Here is a 19,068-nt window from a genome sequence, read left to right as displayed (position 1 = left end):
ACCTCATAAAGACCCGACAACGCCGCCTCATAATCTTGCTCACAGGCATTTTAATCTCACAATAATGACACCGACAACGTACTCACCTACGCTCACCAACTAACCATCAAATATCCTCTGCCGCGCCATCAATTCCACGCCGCACCTTAGGCATCACCCTCCAACATGTCAACCGCCGACTCAACGCCCACCATCCCCGTACCATGGGACAAGCTCCTCCAATGGGTTCAGCAAAAAATTGCCCATGAAATACAAACAGGCCAACCCGTTGCCCTGAGCCGTTCCCAACTCCAAGCCGTCTCGCAATTCGTGTCTTTCAACGATGAACCCGACGTTAGTGACCACGACTATGTGAGTCAGTTGATGCGTATGGCTCCCTTCCAAGAGCGACAATTTCACTTCCAAACATGTCTTTAACGGATTTTGAAAACAGAGCGAGTACAATCTCTCCGTTTGAGCAATCCCATCTTTGCGGACCAAGAACCCGTCAGTATCCCCGTCGACGGACACTTCCAGCCTCTTTGGCAGACGGTCTGCACTGTTGAGCGGCACGGATCGTTTCCTCGTGCTGGATATGGGTTCTCCGTTGGACAACAGGCGCCGTTCTTTCAGTCGAAAAAGGTACTTTCTCAAGATAGTAAACAAGCCTACTTAGTACTGATGGACGTTGCAGAACGCCAAACAATTTGCTGCCAAGCATGCCCTCCATTATCTCACACAACAATCCGGTGCCGGCAAGATGCACTTAGATCGACCTTCGGTTTCGCCATTACAGCTACCACGGCCGCAATTTCAGCCTCCTCTAAAACAGCCCATGAGTAAACAGACCAGCCTTTCACCTAGAGCAGTACCAGCACCCACACCGTCGCCGAGCATCTCACAGACATCCATGTCCAGTTCCCGCTCGGCAAGCACATCCATTTTCGAGCAGATAGCCAACCTTACGAGCCGCCTGGCCCTCGATAACCCTACCTACAGAATAGAGCCTGATCCAGTGGGGGAGAATATGTTCCGCGGACAGCCTGTTTTCAAAAACGCCCTACGAGTACCCTCTGATCTAGGCATTGTGAGCGGCGTCGTTGGTCAGAGCCAAGCAAAGTTGAAGATGGCGGAGAGTGTGCTCGCGTGGCTGAAGGGAGAATTGCAACGGAGGCAGGATACGTTTCAGAATCTATGGTCGGCTGCGAATTCCCCGAAGACTGGCGGGGAGAGTACTCTGTGATTTTTGTACACTTCCAAAACAAGGGAGATAAATAAGGAAAATAGCCTAGGATATCAGATACCACAACGAAGTCATGACCTCTTACCACTCCCTCCAGCCCTCTTACCCGACGGCACTCTAAACTTCAAACCCGCCGGCAAATCAGCAACTTTCACCCCGTCCTCCCACAAAACACCCACATCAACAGTCCTACTCGTCACCAACTTGAAATACCTCGTCCCTAGAACTCCTCCCTCCCCCCCATCCGTCAGAAGAACCCCATTGTCACTCCTCCACCACGTCACGCCGTCCCTCAAACTCCCCTCGATATCAATCTCAACCAACAACTCCGCATCTTTCCTCATCCCACTCACGGCCCCCTCCTCAGGCGTCTTATCCGAACAGTGAATGTGCCCCCTCGTCATGGGCTTCAAGCCCCCCGTCTCAAGAATCGCCTTCCAGAACGCAAAATACGTACCGTGGACTACCTTTTGCGGAAAATCCTCGTCGCCTACTTGGATGGGCTTGAATAACGCCGTCTCATCGACTTTGATGGAGTGGCCCTGGTTCGCGCGGATGAGATACCCTGAAGCAGTAGCTGGTTCAGATACAGACGGGTCAGTAGGTTTGAGAGTGAATCGTTTTTTGGCGTTCGTTTCAACAATGTCCTTGATTTCTGCGAGATCAGGCGACAGGGATTTGATAGGACCCCATGCTAGCTTTTCGCAAAGTCAGCTTTGTTATGTGGAATTGAGGAGATAGAGGGACATACCACGCGGTCTAGGGGTGCGAACCCCTCGTCGTCGAGCTTGATGCCCGCATTCTCAGCCTGATGTCTCAGTAGTTTGGAGAGCGCTTTGGAGATTTGGACTTCACGGCCCTCTGATCTGCCGCCACCGCGGCCGCCTCTGCGTCCGGAGGACCGCGAGGACCGGGGTTGTGCTTTGTCTTCGAGGGCTATATGAGCTTCGTTATTGGACATTTTTGCTGTATCTCCTGGCTGAGTTCGGTGCTTTTGAGTCTGTTCTGCGGTGCAGAGAAGGTGGTTTAGAATGTTGAGGTTCAAAGTGGGGCTTGCACGAGTCTCAAAGTTATGGTGCTAATAGCAGGACTACTCTAGCAAGCTGGATGGCTCAGAAATATGAATGGTAACTACATTTCAAAATCTATGGCAGAGGATGGAATTTATATGCTCAACAAAGCGTGAGGCTGACATTGTTCATGTCCACCCAGCCCAACACAGTGTGACTCATGCGGCTAACACCAACCATTCAAACTTGCCTCTTCACAAGCAGCAAACACATACATCTGAATTTCATTCACATAGATGGCAACAAAGTCTCCATGACAATATAAAAAATCCGATTACAACCAAGACCTATCGTACATAAATAACTATTCGTCCACCCATACAGTCGAAAAATGCAGACCAAAGGCCGTTTCGCCACCTCAGTGACAGACAATGCATCTCGTTATATCGTTATGCAGTCCCAGCGGTGGTTCTCATGTCCAGCTTAAGCCAGAGTACCAAATTCGGTTTATGGGTTGTTTTGTGCGTGATGTACGTTGATATTATACAGAGTAAGAAACAGGGAAGAAAATAGAGATGAAAAGGAACAAGGGAACAAACCGAAGTCGTCGTCGTCATGAATGACAAAATGAGCGTGAGAAAATAGAGAGAAAGCAAAAAAGTCCAGCATTCCGCTTCATTGAATCGTCAAAATCTGAAGTAAAAAGGTACGTAACAGACGGTCTCTTTGCGACTGGTCCACAAGACTTTTTTCAAAGTCAGCTGCGCAATAGTCCATAATGAATACATGTACAGGCGTAAAGCGTAAATGGGATTGCGGCTCCTCACGAGCATCATCTATAGGACCCGGTTGCGGCGCCAGGGCTCGAAATCATGCTATCCCTATTTCGCCGCGTGCTAAGGCTACTAGTACGGGCGTGGGCGATGCCTTTACTCAGCGGTGGGCCTTGTCGTTGAACTGGTGACTCTGTACTAGTCTCGGCCATATCTTGTTCTCCTGTTTGTCGATCATAATACCTCCTTGGCGACACAGAATTGGAGCCGGCAGGACTAGCAAGACGCGAGGGGTGGTGGTTGGTCGAAAGAAATCTGCGACGTGGAAGTGCTGAAGGGACCTGGGAAGTATGGTCAGGCAGCGTCGCCTGTGTTTCCGATGGGTACTCTCGTCCTTGACCTCTTAGCATGTTGACATCTGTCCCAGCCCGGGAGGGAGGTCGGAATCTTCCTTCGTCGCCGTCTTCGCCCACTGTGCCTCGACGATTCCTTGAGAAGAATGACGTCTGTCGACCTTCCTCTGGTTCTTCGGTCCCAGCGCGTCGAGACCTCAATATTGTTGTTGGTGTTCGAGTAAGCTCTGGCTCCTCAGTTCCGGCACGACGGGTCCGTGAAATCATAAGGGACGATCTTCGTTGAGGGTTTCCTTCGCTCGGCGTAGTGGGTGTTGAACCTGTGGGACGTGGTGAAGGTAGCATCGTTCCATTCAGAATAGAGCTTCTGCGCTCTTCAAACTTGGACAAAGCCCTCGGGCTGCTGATGGATTTCGGTATGCCCTGCTCCGCTACGCTGGGTCGACGAGGGGCAGGAAGACCGCTATAGGATTTTGGTATTGTTGGTGTGGCTGGTCCATCATGTTGGACCATCGCTGGCGGGCTGGTCGGTGCTGGAGCCTTGGCAGTGCCAACTCCCTCCCCAAGAGCCACGCAAAGTTCTGTGAGGCTTCGGCAAACCGAATCAGCCTTCCTCCGCAGTTGTCGGTCTGTGATGGGTGGCGGTCCGGTACCGATTACACTGGCTGCACTCGAGATCGGTCCCGGTTGTCCTGGGATGCCCATCATCGAGGACAGCGCCATAGCATCATTGGCAGCCGACTCCAGAGCTTGATAAACTTCTGAACTCAAAAACGGCCGTGATTTGAGTAGAGCTGCGTGGAGAATAGGGTGTGCCTCTTTTTGCGAGGATGTAGTGCTTGATACGTCGGCAATCTGGCCATTGAGCTGCCGTTTGGGGGATCCAGACATGGTCGTTACCGTCGTCGTCGCCGTAGCTGGCCGCTCGTCAGACATTCTGGAGATTGCAGCCCCAGATGTAGGCGGTATCTTGCCGGTCAATTCGAGTCTATTGATTCGAGATTTGAGATCGTCAAGCTCATCCCAGACAGTCGATGGTGCTGTGGTTGATGCTGTAGACTCGGTTCCCTCGAGGGCATGAGGTCCATCCGTCCCTGCTCTGTTCTGAAAGTCAATCGTCTTGACCAAGGGGGATGAGCCGTGATTTCGGCTGTGGCTCAGTCCAGATGCTCTGTACCCAGGGCTACGAGCGCCCAGTGTCGAATGGCTATCAGTTATTGACGCACGCCTGCGCGCGTAAATACTCCCTTCCTGGCTATTGTTATCATAGCCTACTGTGGATCGTGCGGAGAGGGGAGATGGACGCAGGTTTGCACCACCTGAGCGCGTCCGCTGAATCTCGTCACCCGGATGCACAGAGGCAGCTTTCTCCCGAACCAAGGAGCGAAATGTGGTGGTCCGGGAGATTTCACTTCCTTGGTCATCCTCGAGATGTGTAGGGCGTGGTCTGTCTTGTTGGTCGGACAATCGCCGTGCTCTTGGAGGTGATGTCTGATGCTGATACGAAGGCACAAAAGTCGACAGGGGGCGACGGTGGGAAGATCTCCTAACTCCGGACTGCGAGGTAATTAGCAAGTGTTGCAGAATTGTCTGTGTAAATCTACCTGGATGCAACATACCACCGACGACTGGGTCTCGTCAAAGTTCTCCTCGTCTCGCAAACGACGCACTGGTTCTTCTCTAGCTATTCTCAAAAAGACATCGCCGCCGTCGTCTTGCCGGCCAGAGTCGGTGTGGTTCAGGGAAACCCCGCCTTGAGGTTGTCTGCCACCAAAGTTGTGCAGCGTGTGGTCTTCAGGAGAAGTTGCATAAGATTCGCCCAAGTCGTAAGGGCGAGGTGTGAAGTTCATATCCTGCGTTAGGCTCTTGCGTGAGCCTGATGAGCGTAATCCCCGAATTGGCGCTACTTGGCCGGGGGGAAGGTTGCCAGCAGGCTGAATACTGTGTCTCTTGTTGGTAGATCTGCCGGATACTGGTGGACGTCGTTGATGGATGGACTGTCGACCTTCATCTGATGCGCTGGACTCGGACAGCCGCTTGAGCAGAAGGAACTCTCGTTGGCCTTGTGCACCCTCAGTCTTTGGTGTTTCAGGAGAATGCTGTGACTGTGACGGTGCCTGTACCGGTCCCTGTGCCTGAGAAGCGGTTCGGGCCACCGCCTCCACGGCGTGAAGACGTTGAGTGTTGAGCGAAGGTGGCGGGCCGTCGGATGTCGAAACACCGTTTGAGCTTCGCGAAGCAGGACCCCGGCGGGTTAGATATTTGGTGCCGCCGGTGGCAGAGGACGGGGAGGACGTGTGATCGACGTTTGCAAGGCCAGATTCAGGGCAAGATACGGGACGCTGCCGGTTGACGGGGGACAAGTCTCCCGACGGAGACGACGTGGACGAAGTTGCAGACTCCGGTGAAGTGTGGTAAGATGATGCCCGGGAGCGCACAGTCGGCCGTGGTGGTGAGTTGGCAAAGGGCGATGCAGTGAGGGTTGAAGAGGGATGTGATGTTGTCGTTTGTTCCCTGGCTTCGTCTGCGACGCTGTCCGTGTTTGCGATGTTGTCGGGGATAGATGGGGCCTGGTTGTGTTCGGGCACGGGATTGGGCAACACTGGCGAGGGGGCGCCGTGATGTGAGTGCGGCGCCTGGCCAGGATCAGGACCTGGAAGGTTGTGGTGCAGGCGGTGCATGTGCGGGTGCAGTTGTGGTTGAGAGGGGAACGATGACGGCGCCGAGGATCCGCTCTTTACATCTGCAGCACGAAACGACGGCAGCTTGGACGAGGTATGCGATTGCCGGTGCGAATGCAGCTTCAGCGAAGGAGACTCATGGTCGTCGACGTGGGCATAGGCGTCGTCGAGATCATGGCCGCTTGCTGCGGCAGCGACAGCTGGGGGAGATGAGGAGGGATGATGGCGATGATGATGAGTTCCATGTCTGTCATTCGTGATATATGCACCTGCACCTGCTGCGGGCATGTTTGTGGACACTCCCTGTGACATGGACGTTACAGCACCTGTCGAAGGCTTGGATGTGGAGCTGATAGTGGAAGTTGAGCCCGCTAGCGTGCAGGTACAGGTAGTAGCCGTAATCACAGCCGAAGATGGCGTCGTCAAGGTGCCTGTAGCTGTGCCTGTGCCTGTGCCTGTGCTGGTGCATCCATGTCGGCTTCCATGTCCATGTTCTCGTCCAGCTCCAGCTCCAGTTCCGACTCTAGATATCACAGAGGTTGACATGAGAGCGCCTCCGGGAGGAATAACCGTCGTCGTTCTTGCGGTCGTCAAACTGCCACCATGCGTTTTCGAGTTTTTGTTGACGTTGGTCTGGTGGCCACCAAAAGTCGTTGTGACAACAGCCGACTCAGTCATGTTCTCAGCCGAGGCTGCATGCTGTCAAAGCCGCAAGCATACAAACCCGCAACCTGGTTTGTTGAATATTTGGCGGGTGAATAACCGCTGTTTGATCAATTGAAACGACTTCTGTTCGCCGACTGCGTACCTCAAGTCGCTTATATGGGAATGCGTCTCCCACTGTTCACTCCCGAGCGAACAAGGCGTAGTCAGCTGAAGCGGGGGAGAACGACGTGTCTTAACAAGTTGAGAACAACGGAGTTGCTGGAAGTCAAATGTCTCGGATGGGGAGGATTATTATTAGGACTCTTTCTTTCTTTCAGCTTGGGTGAAATCGTGGCCGAGACAAGTCAAACCAAGGGAACCGCCAGCAACCGCCACTGGCGTGTTCAAAACATTGGCCTCGGCGCGTGTTCAATGGCACGAAGAAGTCAATGGGGGGTTTTTTTTTTCGTACAAAGGTAATTGGAGGCAAACCCCCAATGGTGATCCGACGGGGTGTAACACCAAACGCGCTGTGTCCTTGGAAAAGTTGCCGGCTTGTGGTGTAGTATGTGTTTGATGGTGAGAGAGCATGGGGAGGAAAAGAATGGACACGGCTGCAATCCGCTTTTGACAACTTGACGAGAAATGCTCGGGATGAGAGGGGAATTGGCAAAAGGTTGAAAACAAGAAAAAAAAACGGCAAATATTACAAGAGAAAAACGAAATCCTGACAAAACAATTGGCGATAAAGGAGACGAAGACGCCACGGACAAGATGGTTACTAGCTACCATTGACCCTGCTGCTACTTTACCAGCACCCTGGCCCCAAGAAAAGCCAAGGACGGGATAAGTTGTTTGTATGGACGTTCATTCACGCACGATGCCATTCACCAGGATAAGTAGCTTCATCATCCGCTCCAGCCGGCCAACGTGCATCAACCTGTGGGCATTTTATCCCCATCCCATCCCATGCATGCCCCCGTGTCGGCAGAACTGGGAGAGGAGAGCGACTTGACTAGACCTGACATGTCGCGATGCGATTTCGGCTCAGGACCAAGAACGGGTGGACTCTCGACCACCAGACCAGCCAAGTCTTACCTGGGTTAGGAATAGTGACCTGCAGCTGGTTCCTCCCAAAAAGAAACAACTCAGAAATGGACATGGAGTTTGGTGCGAGCCACGACGATCTAGATGCGACCCATTGCTGTCTCTGCCTCAAGCTGACTTGTTGGGGATGCAGGACACAGGACAAGGAAAAGAAAACGACACGAGGGACCAGGTCCAGGTCCAGGGAGGGAAAAAAAAGAGGCAGTTCCATTTGATCACTTTACTGTGCATGCAGAGCACAGTCTGGTAAGAGCTTGGTCGCATTCAATGCTTTCCATGTCTGGTCTGGTCTGGTCTAAATGTTGAAATCTCCTGGCGACCTGCAGCAGCCATACCAAACTCGTTCGGCCAGCACCAGGGACATCTGGGCCTTTATGCAAGTGTAGGGATGCATCTCCATCAAGCAAGACAAACTGACGAGGTCATTAATATCAGGAGCAAGCTTGAGCTGTAATCCCGGCCACTTCTCTGGAGCATACATGGAGCAAAAGACTGCATCAGCCAGCATCAGCCAGCATCAGCCAAAATATTTGGCTATCCCTGGTGCTAATTATGCAAACGAGCGGATCCAGATGCCCCCAACATGCAGCCAGCAGAACAACCTGTGGAGCTTCTTGATCTTGAGCCACTGAGAAGGGAATCCAGACTACGCTTCACCACCATGAGCTTGGGCCACCGTCATTGCGCTGCAGTTTCTCTCACATGTGGCGCGGCAGTCGAGTTCAACATTGAACATTGAATGTCGCTGGATAAAAAATACTGTACTGTACATGTGTGCTGGGCTTCTAACTGGCACTGACGTTTGTGGCGGCTGGTGTTTCTCCAACATTGCAACCTGATACACTACAAAACCGTCTGGTCTGCACTCTACATTAAGTACCGTACATGTGTCAAGTCAAGTCCAGAGCATTGGGCATCAAGCAGCTTTTCAAACACTGCCGAGCTGCTATTTTCTTTTTTCTTTGCACTTGAGCCCTGTGCTGTATCGCGCATGACCGAACTGCACCTGCACCACTTGACGTCCATGTCTCTTTATTTGCTTTGCTGCCAGGCATCAATCATCATCGGGCTGCATACATACATACCTAGGTACATACATATTTACGTCTAGTGTTACAGTAGGCACGTCTGATGGTGCCACATGACGAAAGGTGTTGCTTTGCATTGACGCCATTGTCGATTTTCTGTGTCTCGTACTTCTCAAACCCCGCAGCTTCGCATTCCGGTTTTGTGAAAATATTGAAAAAGTTTCTTCGTCAGCTTCTCGTCATGTTCGGTCGTCTTGTTTTCGGACACTAGCAACGCGGGACAGCTTCAAACGTTGCTAGTCTGTTTGCCGTTTCGTAACATTGAACGCAACGCTGGTGGGAACTTTGAACATCAAATGAGTGGTCAGCCGTTTTGCGGAGTAGCGAACTTGGCCTTGAACTAGCTGCTTTCAATGATAGCCAGGGGTAAAATTCCATGTCGCAATCGAGTCCGGTCGATGTTTCCGCTTTAACTTGCTCTCTTCACATGGCTTCCTAGCCAGGGACGAGAGTGAGAGTGGGGACTAACTACTTTGTATGGTCAAGGTCAAGGTCTCGTTTTGCTGAGCATGGACCATTGCGCACCGAGCCATTTTGCTAGACCGAGTTTGGTTGTCCATGGTAGGTGCAGTTACGACGTCGTCCTTGATCATATCTCTAGTTTTTTAGTTTTTTTTTTCAATGTCATTTTGATGTTTCAGCGGAAAATAGGAGAATAAAATTGCTTAGGTGTGCAGTCGGGTTTTGAAACAATCGAATTTCGCAACACGTGTCTCTCTTCTGTCCTTCCTTTCTTTCTTTTTCTTCTCCATCATGAGATTACCAGCTAGCACTGATGATGTGATGTGTCTGTTTTAGATGGAGCTTCTAGATGTTTTCTGAGCAAGCAGTCACGTCAAATATCCGTGAGACAGTTGAATAGAGGTTAGTCATACATTACTTTGTGCACTTGCAATCATCACATTGCAGTAGCAGCTGAGGAGTACTTGATATACTCGGCCGCCATGACAACTCAGACGGCGTAGCATACCGTTCAAGTTTGCTTTTCAGTGAAATGCACACCAAACACTTGGCAGTAAACATGCAATCCCAGCATCCCCGATCCATGAAGTTATACTCCGTATTCACCAGCTAGGCCACGTGGAACATATACACAAGGATAAGACTCAGCCTTGCACGTTGTTTCCACTGTATCCGCAACACTCTATGTGAAACACCAAATCAACTGCAATCTCGGGCACACATCCTACGGAAGCAAAGTTACCGAATCCAAACTCCAGCTTCAATGAAATGTTTCTTTGCTCTTCCAGGTGTCAGAACATTCCAAATTAATGTGCGGCCCGGTGAGTCTCCATGCTACGACAAGTCAAGCTGTCTGTCTTCAGAAGTTGCTCGTGGTGCAGAATTTTCAGGTCATGACTCTAAAGTCGACATGTCACCAGGGCTGCAATTAAACAGCCGAAATGCAAGCACTGCAGAGTTTTACTCTAAAAGTTCGATGCTTCCATTGGAACAGCATCATATGTGGTGACTTAGTATGCACACGCCTGGAGCGGATGGTAATTTGTTCATATGGTTCGAAATCAATGCTCTGCAGGTGGCGCTTCCGCTGTTGGGAGTGTGCAATGCAACCAGATTGACACTTGTTGGCAAACTGTCCGCTTTGAACAGGCACAATAGGGAAGAGGGTCGATGTTGTATGCCCACTGTGCACTCCGTCCCCCATAATGGTCTCTCCTCATGGTGGTGAGAAGTGATAGGTTCTGCTCGAAGGTAATGTTTGCTTCATGTCCTCTGCCTACGCCATCCAAAAGTCGGAAATACGCGGTGAATGCGTAGATACACCCTCCTGGTCGCGGTAAATATCGCTTATGTTCCCCTCCACGTTGTGAAATGTTTGTCGCAGAATGACCTGAAACATAGGGTGGTGTTTGCTTTCTTGACTGTGTTGTTCTTAGCCCATAGCTGTCGTATACGAGAATTGCGCATCCACGTGTGCCATATGACAGACCAGACCAATGGGGCCAAACCCATTACCCGCTGAATTGGTTAGATCGGGAGAAATCCACACCAGCAGTAGAATGAGGAAGTCCAAACATGGGAAAATTCCTACCGACTTTGATCCTCAGAATGGTACAATAATTTGAAGAAAGTCGATATAAGATATCATGGCGTGGGGTCTAGGGTAGCCGATAACGTTGTTGAGGCAAGCCGAAACGACCATGTTTCGCGGAGGGCCACGGAAACAATCTCCACGTCCTCCGATACACATCACGCGACGACCATGTATGCGCGACAAACCGGCGACAGACAAGAACTGCAATAACCCTTCGATCAGAGTTGGTTGTTTCAGATTCAAGAATGACATCAGCCGGGGTGTAGTACAGCGGGCGATGTTCTCACCCTTACCACCTGGTAAGCCCAGAGGGCATCGCCCTGTTTGGCCAAAAGAGGTTTGCGCCTCGAGCAGGGTGCAAAATAACCACTGCCAGGGCTGGTTGTTTCACCTGGGCGAAACGAGCAGTAGTGTTAGCGTGAGATGCTCCAATATGACATGGTATTTTGTTAGTTTCGGTGGCCGTGTTGCCCCCTGGCCTGGCTGACTTGGAATTCGGTGGTGCAAGGATCGTCAAATTCAAAATTGCGATGAGCCATCCGCAAAATAGACCCTTGCGACATGCAGAAGCTTGTAGGTTGACGTTGGTCCGAACGATGCAAGGCACTCTCTGGCCCTACAGACGCTGGACACGATGCTTGTTCACAGAATCTAGCGCGTACAAGACGTTGACGCCTTGGACAATGTCCATTACATTGGCTGGAGCCGATGACTGTCCCTTGGCAGCAGGGCGTAAAGCAGAAGGCTAGGCATTGGTATTTTCATTGGCATGTTAACTCATGCGAACCTCAGTCGTCTGTTGGCCGGGTCAAGGTTCCTCTATCACGGGTGTTTCCGAATGAAACGGTGGGAGTTGGAAGGGTCTTGTGTGACATTGATGTTTGTGTGAACGGTCTAATGTGGAGCAGGCATCTGGTGGGATTTGCGAAGTACCAGACATGTCTGGTCTTCTCTACAGTATGGCGAAGGAAGGAAGGATCCCCCTGAGCTGACTGCCGCCACATGCACTATTAAAAGTGTCAAGTGCGAAATACTCCGTAGACTCTCATCTGATGGGGGACGCAAGCGCCGAGGTGACCATGGCACGCCTATTTACACGAGAGGATGCATTAGACACAAACGCGGCAATTTGGGGATGAAGACAATGCATTGTGGCCATTTAGAGGACCGGGCTGAGGCGGGCTGGGGTCTCATGGTCTCGCGCCAGGACAAACTCCAGATGTCAACCTTGAACATCCCAGCCGTCTCCAGCCCAGTCAGCCCCCAGGACCCAGGACGTAGTGAAGCCAGAAATGCCAGGAGCATCATATCAGACCGCAGGAGTCACAGACCCAGTCAGCAAGTGCATGCTCGATAGTCCAGGGATACCTGACGAAACAACCGCCTCGGCATCAATCATGCCAAGTACTATTACCTTAGTAATAAATACCTAGTACACATTACTGTACCTACCAGACATGGAGGATAATAACTTGTTTGAGTTTGGATCTGACACGGGCAAAACAACAAATAGTTCTCACAATAATGCCAAACCTGGACTTGTCAGATAAACCTCAACAACATTGAAGCTGGGGCCCCACCTGCTGGTGGCATTATGGCGGAGACACAGTTGTCTGTCCAGTGAATACGGAACCCCGATTGGTGGATAGGACAAAGGATGTCGGTCCTGCCCCTGTAAAGTACGTGCACTCAGCGGTCGGTTTCTACGACCGGCGCTTACACAGGTACATGTACAGAGCTGGAGTGATGAATACCGCCGTCCTGAGTTGAGAGGCTGTCAGATGGATGAATGAGCTGCAATTCCACCACCGGGATCATGAAGATATAAAAATATTCAGTACCCCATAGATCTGTGGAAATTACAGCGGCTGACAAGGTTGCGCGTGTTATGCTTACCAAGGTACCTAGTGCCGACCTCGACTCCATTCATGCCCGAGACTGGCACGTAGTAATATGAAGATTGAAGCTGGCATTCTTCAACACCTGCTGATCGGGCCGTTCAAGCACCGCCAGCAACGTGGACGTGTTGTGAATTGCCGACAGATTGACGAGGAAATTGGTTGAAGGCGAGATGAATTCAGATGCTGAATCATTGCAGTCTCAGGCTATATGACCAGGCTGGCTTCTGTGCTCAAGCGCGATTAATTAGCTGCATCACTGCAACGCGATGTTTGCGGCGCAAAAAAATGATCAACGCTCAGATTTCACCGTAGGATTAACGGCACTCCAACAGCCAGTTTGACATGCCACACACGAGTAAAATTAAAATATTTCAACCACCGCTGATGAATGGACAGGAGGTTTCTTTCTCTCTCGTTGAAGAATTTGCTTCAACAACCGAGTCCGGAATACGGAGACAATCATTGGAGACCAGAATCTTGCCAACCCGACATTGACGAACATCTGCACCTTGCCACACATCGCCTGCCAAGGACCAAAAAAAGTTAAAACCCTGTGAGTAGCCAAATTTGGCTCACGGGCGGTGATTGGCTAGCTCTTGCCGCCAGGCTTGCTGCGAGAGGCTATATTTAGACATATTTAGCTGCAAGGCTTGTCTCGCACGCCTTCAGACGCTCCACTCAGCAAGGAGCAGAGCCCAATCCAGCACTTCGAGGCACGCTGAGCAGCACGCTGCACGCTTGCAGAGTTGCAGCAGGGGTTCGTGTGGCTGCTTTCGAAGCATTTTTGCCGGCTGGGTCGCACGTCTCACGATGCTGACTGGCTCCAGCATGGCTGGGTGGCGTCGCTTTCTGCCCACTTGCCATCCTTCCCAGCCAAGCCATGGCTGCTGGGTGCCTCGAGATGGTCCTGGCCTTCCTTCCACCTGTTGTCTGTGTCGGTGGTGTCTGGGTGAAAATGTCTGGCGTCTGGTCTGGTGTGGTCTGCGCAAGAGGGTGAATTGACCAGACGGAAGGGGAGGGGAGGAGGGTGAGAATGAGAGTGGTGCTTGTACCACATGTACCACTTGGCTGGTGCAGGACAGGCGAGCGACAAGCAATTCTTCCTTCCCATGACTCTCTCTGGTCCAGGCGCCTAATGAGATGGGCCATTGTTTGTCGCCTGTCGGATGTCCCCAGTTGCCAGGTTTGTGACCCCTGGCCTTACTCGCCGTCCGGAGCGTTATTTCGCCTCTTTCGCAAGTGTGTTGTGCGTCAAGACTGGCTGGCCTGGATGGTATGGCACCGAGACAAGCCTGAGCTTGAATGTGTTCCGTAAAGTACCTCGACCGAAGGAAAGTAATAGAAAGCATCTGCGACAATTGCTGTACCCCGTGAGAGGAGACGTGCATGTGTTTTTCTGTGGTACTCTGCATGTACTTCCAACTGACGTGTTTCGCCAGTCGTTGGCCCAGATGCGCACCAGACTTTCAGCCTGGCATGCCCGCCCGGGTGGTGCAAGTGCAAGTGCAAGTGGAAGTGCAGGTGCAGCTGCAAATGTACGAGACGGTACTTGCAGGCATTTGGTTCTTTCTTTGGAACAGTTGTCCGTCTGGTCGCTCCTGCCTTGTCGAGTGCCCGGTTCCCCCTCCCCCTCAGCCGCCTTCCCACTTGCACCAAACCAGACCAAACCAGCCCAGCCCAGACTTGACCCCAGCCTGAATCTGGCCCTGGTCACCTCACCGTGGCCCGTCGCCGTCCCCGTCGGTTGTCCTCCATGTCCTCCCACCAGCCCAGATCTGGCTTCCCAGCAACCAATTCCCTCGATTCTCCGTGCTGTGCCGTGCTCTGCTCTGCTCTGCTCTGCTTTGCTCTTTCACATTTCATTTCTCAACTTTGCCTCTTCTCTTGGTCAAACGTCCGACTCACCTGCCCGCTCCCTCGAGGCCCTCGACGAAAGAACAGACAGACCATGATTCAGTTGTAAACGGCTTCCCGCGAAACCTGGCCACTCGTGCAGACGCCTGCCACCTGCATAGTCCTCATCTAAGCGCTGGCCTCTTGTCTCACCTCCAATCTGAGTCTCATTCCTTCTTCTTCCTCCCTTCCCGTGTGCTTGGATTCGACGACAGCGACTTGAACAAGGACACACCTTTCTTCGCCGCGCCCTTCGTTCCTGACGATCAACTCTAATTAATTTATTTTCTTCATCAACAACAACCACCTTCGCGACAAACTCGGCGGCTCCTCTCGCGCCTTTGCACCTCGTTGCGGGAGGATCCCACGAGCCAGCCAGGGCACGGCCATTACTTCCAAGAACCAGCCACGACCTGGTCTCGCGAACTTCCAAACATTGGATTCAGCAGCGCTGTCCACAATCCGCCGAAACCTGTTCGATTCGAGTCGTTTGCGAATACACTCCTTCAGACGCCAATTTCATTCACTCACTATTTTTGTCTGCATTCCTTGGCAAACCAAAAACCAACTTGTGGCCCATTTCTCGCCAAACCTGTTCGGCTCCTGCAACGGTCTAAAATAATTCTATAGTTCAAAGGAAGACGTTGTTGGCGACAAGAAAACATCTGACCGTGTCTTCTTGTTCTTTTTGAAAACATCACACACTTTGCCAGGACGCATAGAGTTCAGCGACGGTACCTCGTGTACAGCGTTGAAATCATGCCGTCCGCCGCGGCCCGACGATTGTACGAAGATCAAATACCAACGTTTATGTCAGTATTTGATCTGGACGCCGAAACGATAGCAGACGGAGAGACCGTAACACTGCTTGACCCCAAATTGGTCGACATGGCTTCCAAGCCCTCGGCATATGCTGACCCAAGCCAACAAACCGGGCTTGAGCAAACAGGACTTCACTCGGATCCTACACACAGGCATCATGACAGCACTTCAACCCAAATGTCAGAGTCGACTGATTCATCCCCCACAACGACATTGTCAACCACCGACTCTTCTCCGTTGTCAGATCCTTCGCCATCGTCATCACCTGACTCGCCAATCAATCTGATCCCACTAAGCGACTACCCATCAACAACGTTTGCCTGTCACTCAACAATATCTCAGAGCAACATGCTTAGCATTCCCGAATCTCATACTCTGGGCCGACCCATGACATCTCCTGCTCCTCGGAAGCCTAGAAACATGAAGGGCTTATCTATCCAGCCGCCATTGACAATAAGTACCACGTCGAAATATGTTGCGACAGAGCCGTCATCGCCGTCATTTATTAAGCCAAAGATTCCTGCAATGAAACGAAAACCAAGTCAGCTCAGCCTAAAGACGGGCGCTTCAGATTTGGTTAAAAAGACATCACTGGAGGTGCCGGCATCTCCTTCAATGCCTCCAATTCTGCAGCGCCGTGCTCTCAAACACTCTACCTCATCACCTCACATGTTTGCCGCCATGAAGTCGTCCACCTTTGGACCTCCGGGTGGAATGACGTTCCCCAAGGTCCTGGAGCGAAATGAGTCCGGTCTTTCGGAAGTCTTACGTCCCATGAAGCAAAAATCTGCCATGGACTTGGACGAATTAATAGTTGAGGAGGACTCTCCCATCAGGACCCAGCTGGCAAATCGAAGCGAGTACGAACCATTCCACGAAGGTGTGAATAACGAGGACCAAAAGTCACCCGGATATCCTGACGGCCCGATAGCCATTTATGGCGACAATGTTTACTTGTACCTCGAGCCCACAGCCGAGGAAGCTTCGCGGTTTGATGTTGTGATCAATGTCGCCAGGGAGGTTCGAAATCCGTTCCAAGCAATCGAGAGATCGTCACCTGGGCCTGCCGACTCAAGCCCCATACCTGACACAGCAATAACAATGGCCAGCTTTGCGACAGCTTTTGAATACCAGCCAACAGAAGACTCGTCCATTGATACGCCTACCACCCCAAAGGCAAATCCCCTACATGTGCCAGAGTACATCCATATTCCATGGGATCACAACACCGACATAGCCCCGGATCTAATGCACCTTTGCGAGACGATTGAGAATCGAACGAAAAACGGCAAGAAGGTTCTGGTTCATTGTCAGCAGGGAGCTAGTCGGTCGGCAAGTCTAATCATAGCCTACGGCTTGTATCAGTCTCCAGAATTGAGTGTCAATGATGCATACTACTCAGCTCAGGCGAAGAGCCGCTGGATCAGCCCAAACATGAAGCTCATGTACTCACTGCAAGATTTTCATAAAGACCTGGCCAAGAAGAGGGCACCGTCGTCATCAACGTATAGACCACGGACTGGACGGAGTCCAACAAAACACCGATTGACTCTTTCTGCTGATGCCATCGAAATTGCTCCCAGGGAACCCCACACCGCTCCTCTACCGGGGGAAGAGTGTGTTTTGGATGCAGCGGATTCTGACAACTTACCTGGGCCTCGCAGCACATCCACGCCTGGCACGCAATCAGTCTCCCCAGGCCCGGCATCGGCACCATTAAGCTACTCGTGGAAGAACAATGGCGAGGAGAGCAATGCTGAACCGATCCCACCGATACCCAGCCAAGCATTTCAACCTTCCCTGCCCTCTTTGCAACCCTTACCAGTCTTGCCAACGGTGGAGGTGATAGCTCCTCGGTTTGATGCCCCAATCCTCATGAAACCAGAAGATCTCCCTCAGCGTCCCAAAACTGGCCTGGATCGACCAGTATCCAGGTCCGGAATGCCAAGTCAGCCATCGACTATACTTGGCCTGCGGTCTTTTGAGTCCCCGGCGGCCTTTTCCAGCTTCCCTTTGCGAAAGTTCCAAAAGCTTTCCCCGCGAGAACCAGATGATGGCATGCTCGCAGAACGGACAGTCACTGTGAACAGATCGTATCCGGATGAGTCGGCCTTGCTCTCGCCTAGAGCCGAGACGATGACCACAAACCCCGTACGCGACGTCCCTGAAGTTGCCGGCATGCGGTTTGTTGAGTCACCTCCGACGCCAACAGAAGGCTTATTCTCACCAAGGGAGTCGTCTTTCCCACCCGATCCGTTTTCATTTTTTGGCCGGATAATGGGGTTTGGTCGACCAGCGCAAGCAGCTGACCCGCGGAGTCCGCCAACAAGAGGGGAAGCACCGATCATTCGCTCTATTGACGAGCTTTTGTAATGAGGATTTGACGAGATTTTATTTGTCTACGACTTGTATCCGCTGGAACGCATTGGGGTTTGATGATTCATTTGACAATGGCATTCTGGACACCCACCAATATTGATACTGACAAGGGTATCTCTCTAAGCGACTTTTTCTTGCTTTTATCACTCAGCCGTCGTATTTGAACGGCAGAAATAAGGCACCAGGCGCAGTCAGCAGACTGGAGCCGACTTGAAAGCATTTAGCAATTGCCTACGACGCTACATACACGTTTTCGGACACCCACCGCAGCCTTGGGGGGATGTCTCTTGCATAGCATTTGCAGGCGTTCTTTTCTTATGTATAACAACAGGCTTTTTCATGCTCAGGACATCTCACCCATACACGGGGAATATCTTTACTCGGCAGGATGCAGAACTGGGAAGCAACTATGTGCTTGCGTTCTGAATCTTTAATATCGAGTCAGCTCTCGTTTGAAATTAATGGGGTCTTTCCATTTCCATATCATAATTGCGGGACTAGCAACACCAACGTGACGGACAACCCAAGGACGAATACTCTTTCTGTCGGCACAATACGCGCCGTAGACATGTATGAGTTCTTGTGTGCAATTTTTTGAAAGACGTCCCGACTTTTGGCTTTTGTTGCCTGCTGATCAGTCGTTTTATCAAATTTCATCTTGGATACAACGGCTTGTAATCCATGACTGGATCTGCATATTTACTTTGTAGAGCATGTTTAGCGAAAGAGAAGGAGATGGAGGGGGAAAGGGAACGGCGGCTGGGTAATAGCCATTGACGGGTTGGATTTGCGATTTTTTTCCCGGGGGGGATTTTGTTTTATAGCATGATGAGTTGCAAGGCGGGAGGCGGCTTTGGTAGCCCAAAATAATGAAGAAACGCCAAGATTTGAAGCCTTCAAAAACTGTTCCTTGATTTTGTAACATTGTGTGATATGATGCACTCTTTTTAGAGGGCAATGCTCGTGACAAAAGCACCCTGGTACATTGGACTTTCTGGAACTGAATTCTCCTGCCTTTTATTGTAGTCTACGCCATGCGCCTAGAATGCAGGTAATCGACGAATATATACAAATCATTTTGATGCCTGCCCGTTCCCGTGGTGAGTTTATACCTTCAATAGGTCTAACCGCAAGATGA

The 19,068-nt window shown here is 51.3% G+C and overlaps 4 protein-coding genes across 4 annotated transcripts; 2 read left to right on the top strand and 2 right to left on the bottom strand.

Annotated features, from left to right (window-relative positions):
- Positions 1-165: 165 nt before the first annotated feature.
- On the top strand, positions 166-1,222 carry VFPPC_15571 (double-stranded RNA binding motif domain-containing protein; the record flags this gene model as incomplete). Its single annotated transcript, XM_022428970.1, has 3 exons — positions 166-355; positions 434-621; positions 674-1,222. The coding sequence occupies 3 exons, from the start codon at positions 166-168 to the stop codon at positions 1,220-1,222; spliced, it is 927 nt and encodes a 308-aa protein (XP_022284572.1).
- Positions 1,223-1,293: 71 nt separating this feature from the next.
- Positions 1,294-2,183, bottom strand: VFPPC_02864 (RNA 2'-phosphotransferase; the record flags this gene model as incomplete). Its single annotated transcript, XM_018282445.1, has 2 exons — positions 1,294-1,920; positions 1,974-2,183. The coding sequence occupies 2 exons, from the start codon at positions 2,181-2,183 to the stop codon at positions 1,294-1,296; spliced, it is 837 nt and encodes a 278-aa protein (XP_018146921.1).
- Positions 2,184-3,064: 881 nt separating this feature from the next.
- VFPPC_13349 (LPXTG-motif cell wall anchor domain-containing protein) lies at positions 3,065-6,717 on the bottom strand (the record flags this gene model as incomplete). The annotated part of the gene is made up of 2 exons (XM_018291126.1): positions 3,065-4,915; positions 4,978-6,717. The coding sequence occupies 2 exons, from the start codon at positions 6,715-6,717 to the stop codon at positions 3,065-3,067; spliced, it is 3,591 nt and encodes a 1,196-aa protein (XP_018146920.1).
- An 8,771-nt stretch (positions 6,718-15,488) lies between these two features.
- Positions 15,489-17,924, top strand: VFPPC_02862 (tyrosine-protein phosphatase pmp1; the record flags this gene model as incomplete). Its single annotated transcript, XM_018282443.1, has 1 exon — positions 15,489-17,924. One exon carries the CDS (start codon positions 15,489-15,491, stop codon positions 17,922-17,924), a length of 2,436 nt encoding a protein of 811 aa, XP_018146918.1.
- Between the last annotated feature and the right edge of the window lie 1,144 nt (positions 17,925-19,068).

This window comes from Pochonia chlamydosporia, chromosome 2, assembly GCF_001653235.2.
Source record: "Pochonia chlamydosporia 170 chromosome 2, whole genome shotgun sequence".
Classification (NCBI taxonomy): domain Eukaryota; kingdom Fungi; phylum Ascomycota; class Sordariomycetes; order Hypocreales; family Clavicipitaceae; genus Pochonia; species Pochonia chlamydosporia.
Note: the sequence above shows the minus strand (reverse complement) of the source record. Positions and strands in the feature narration are given on the sequence as shown.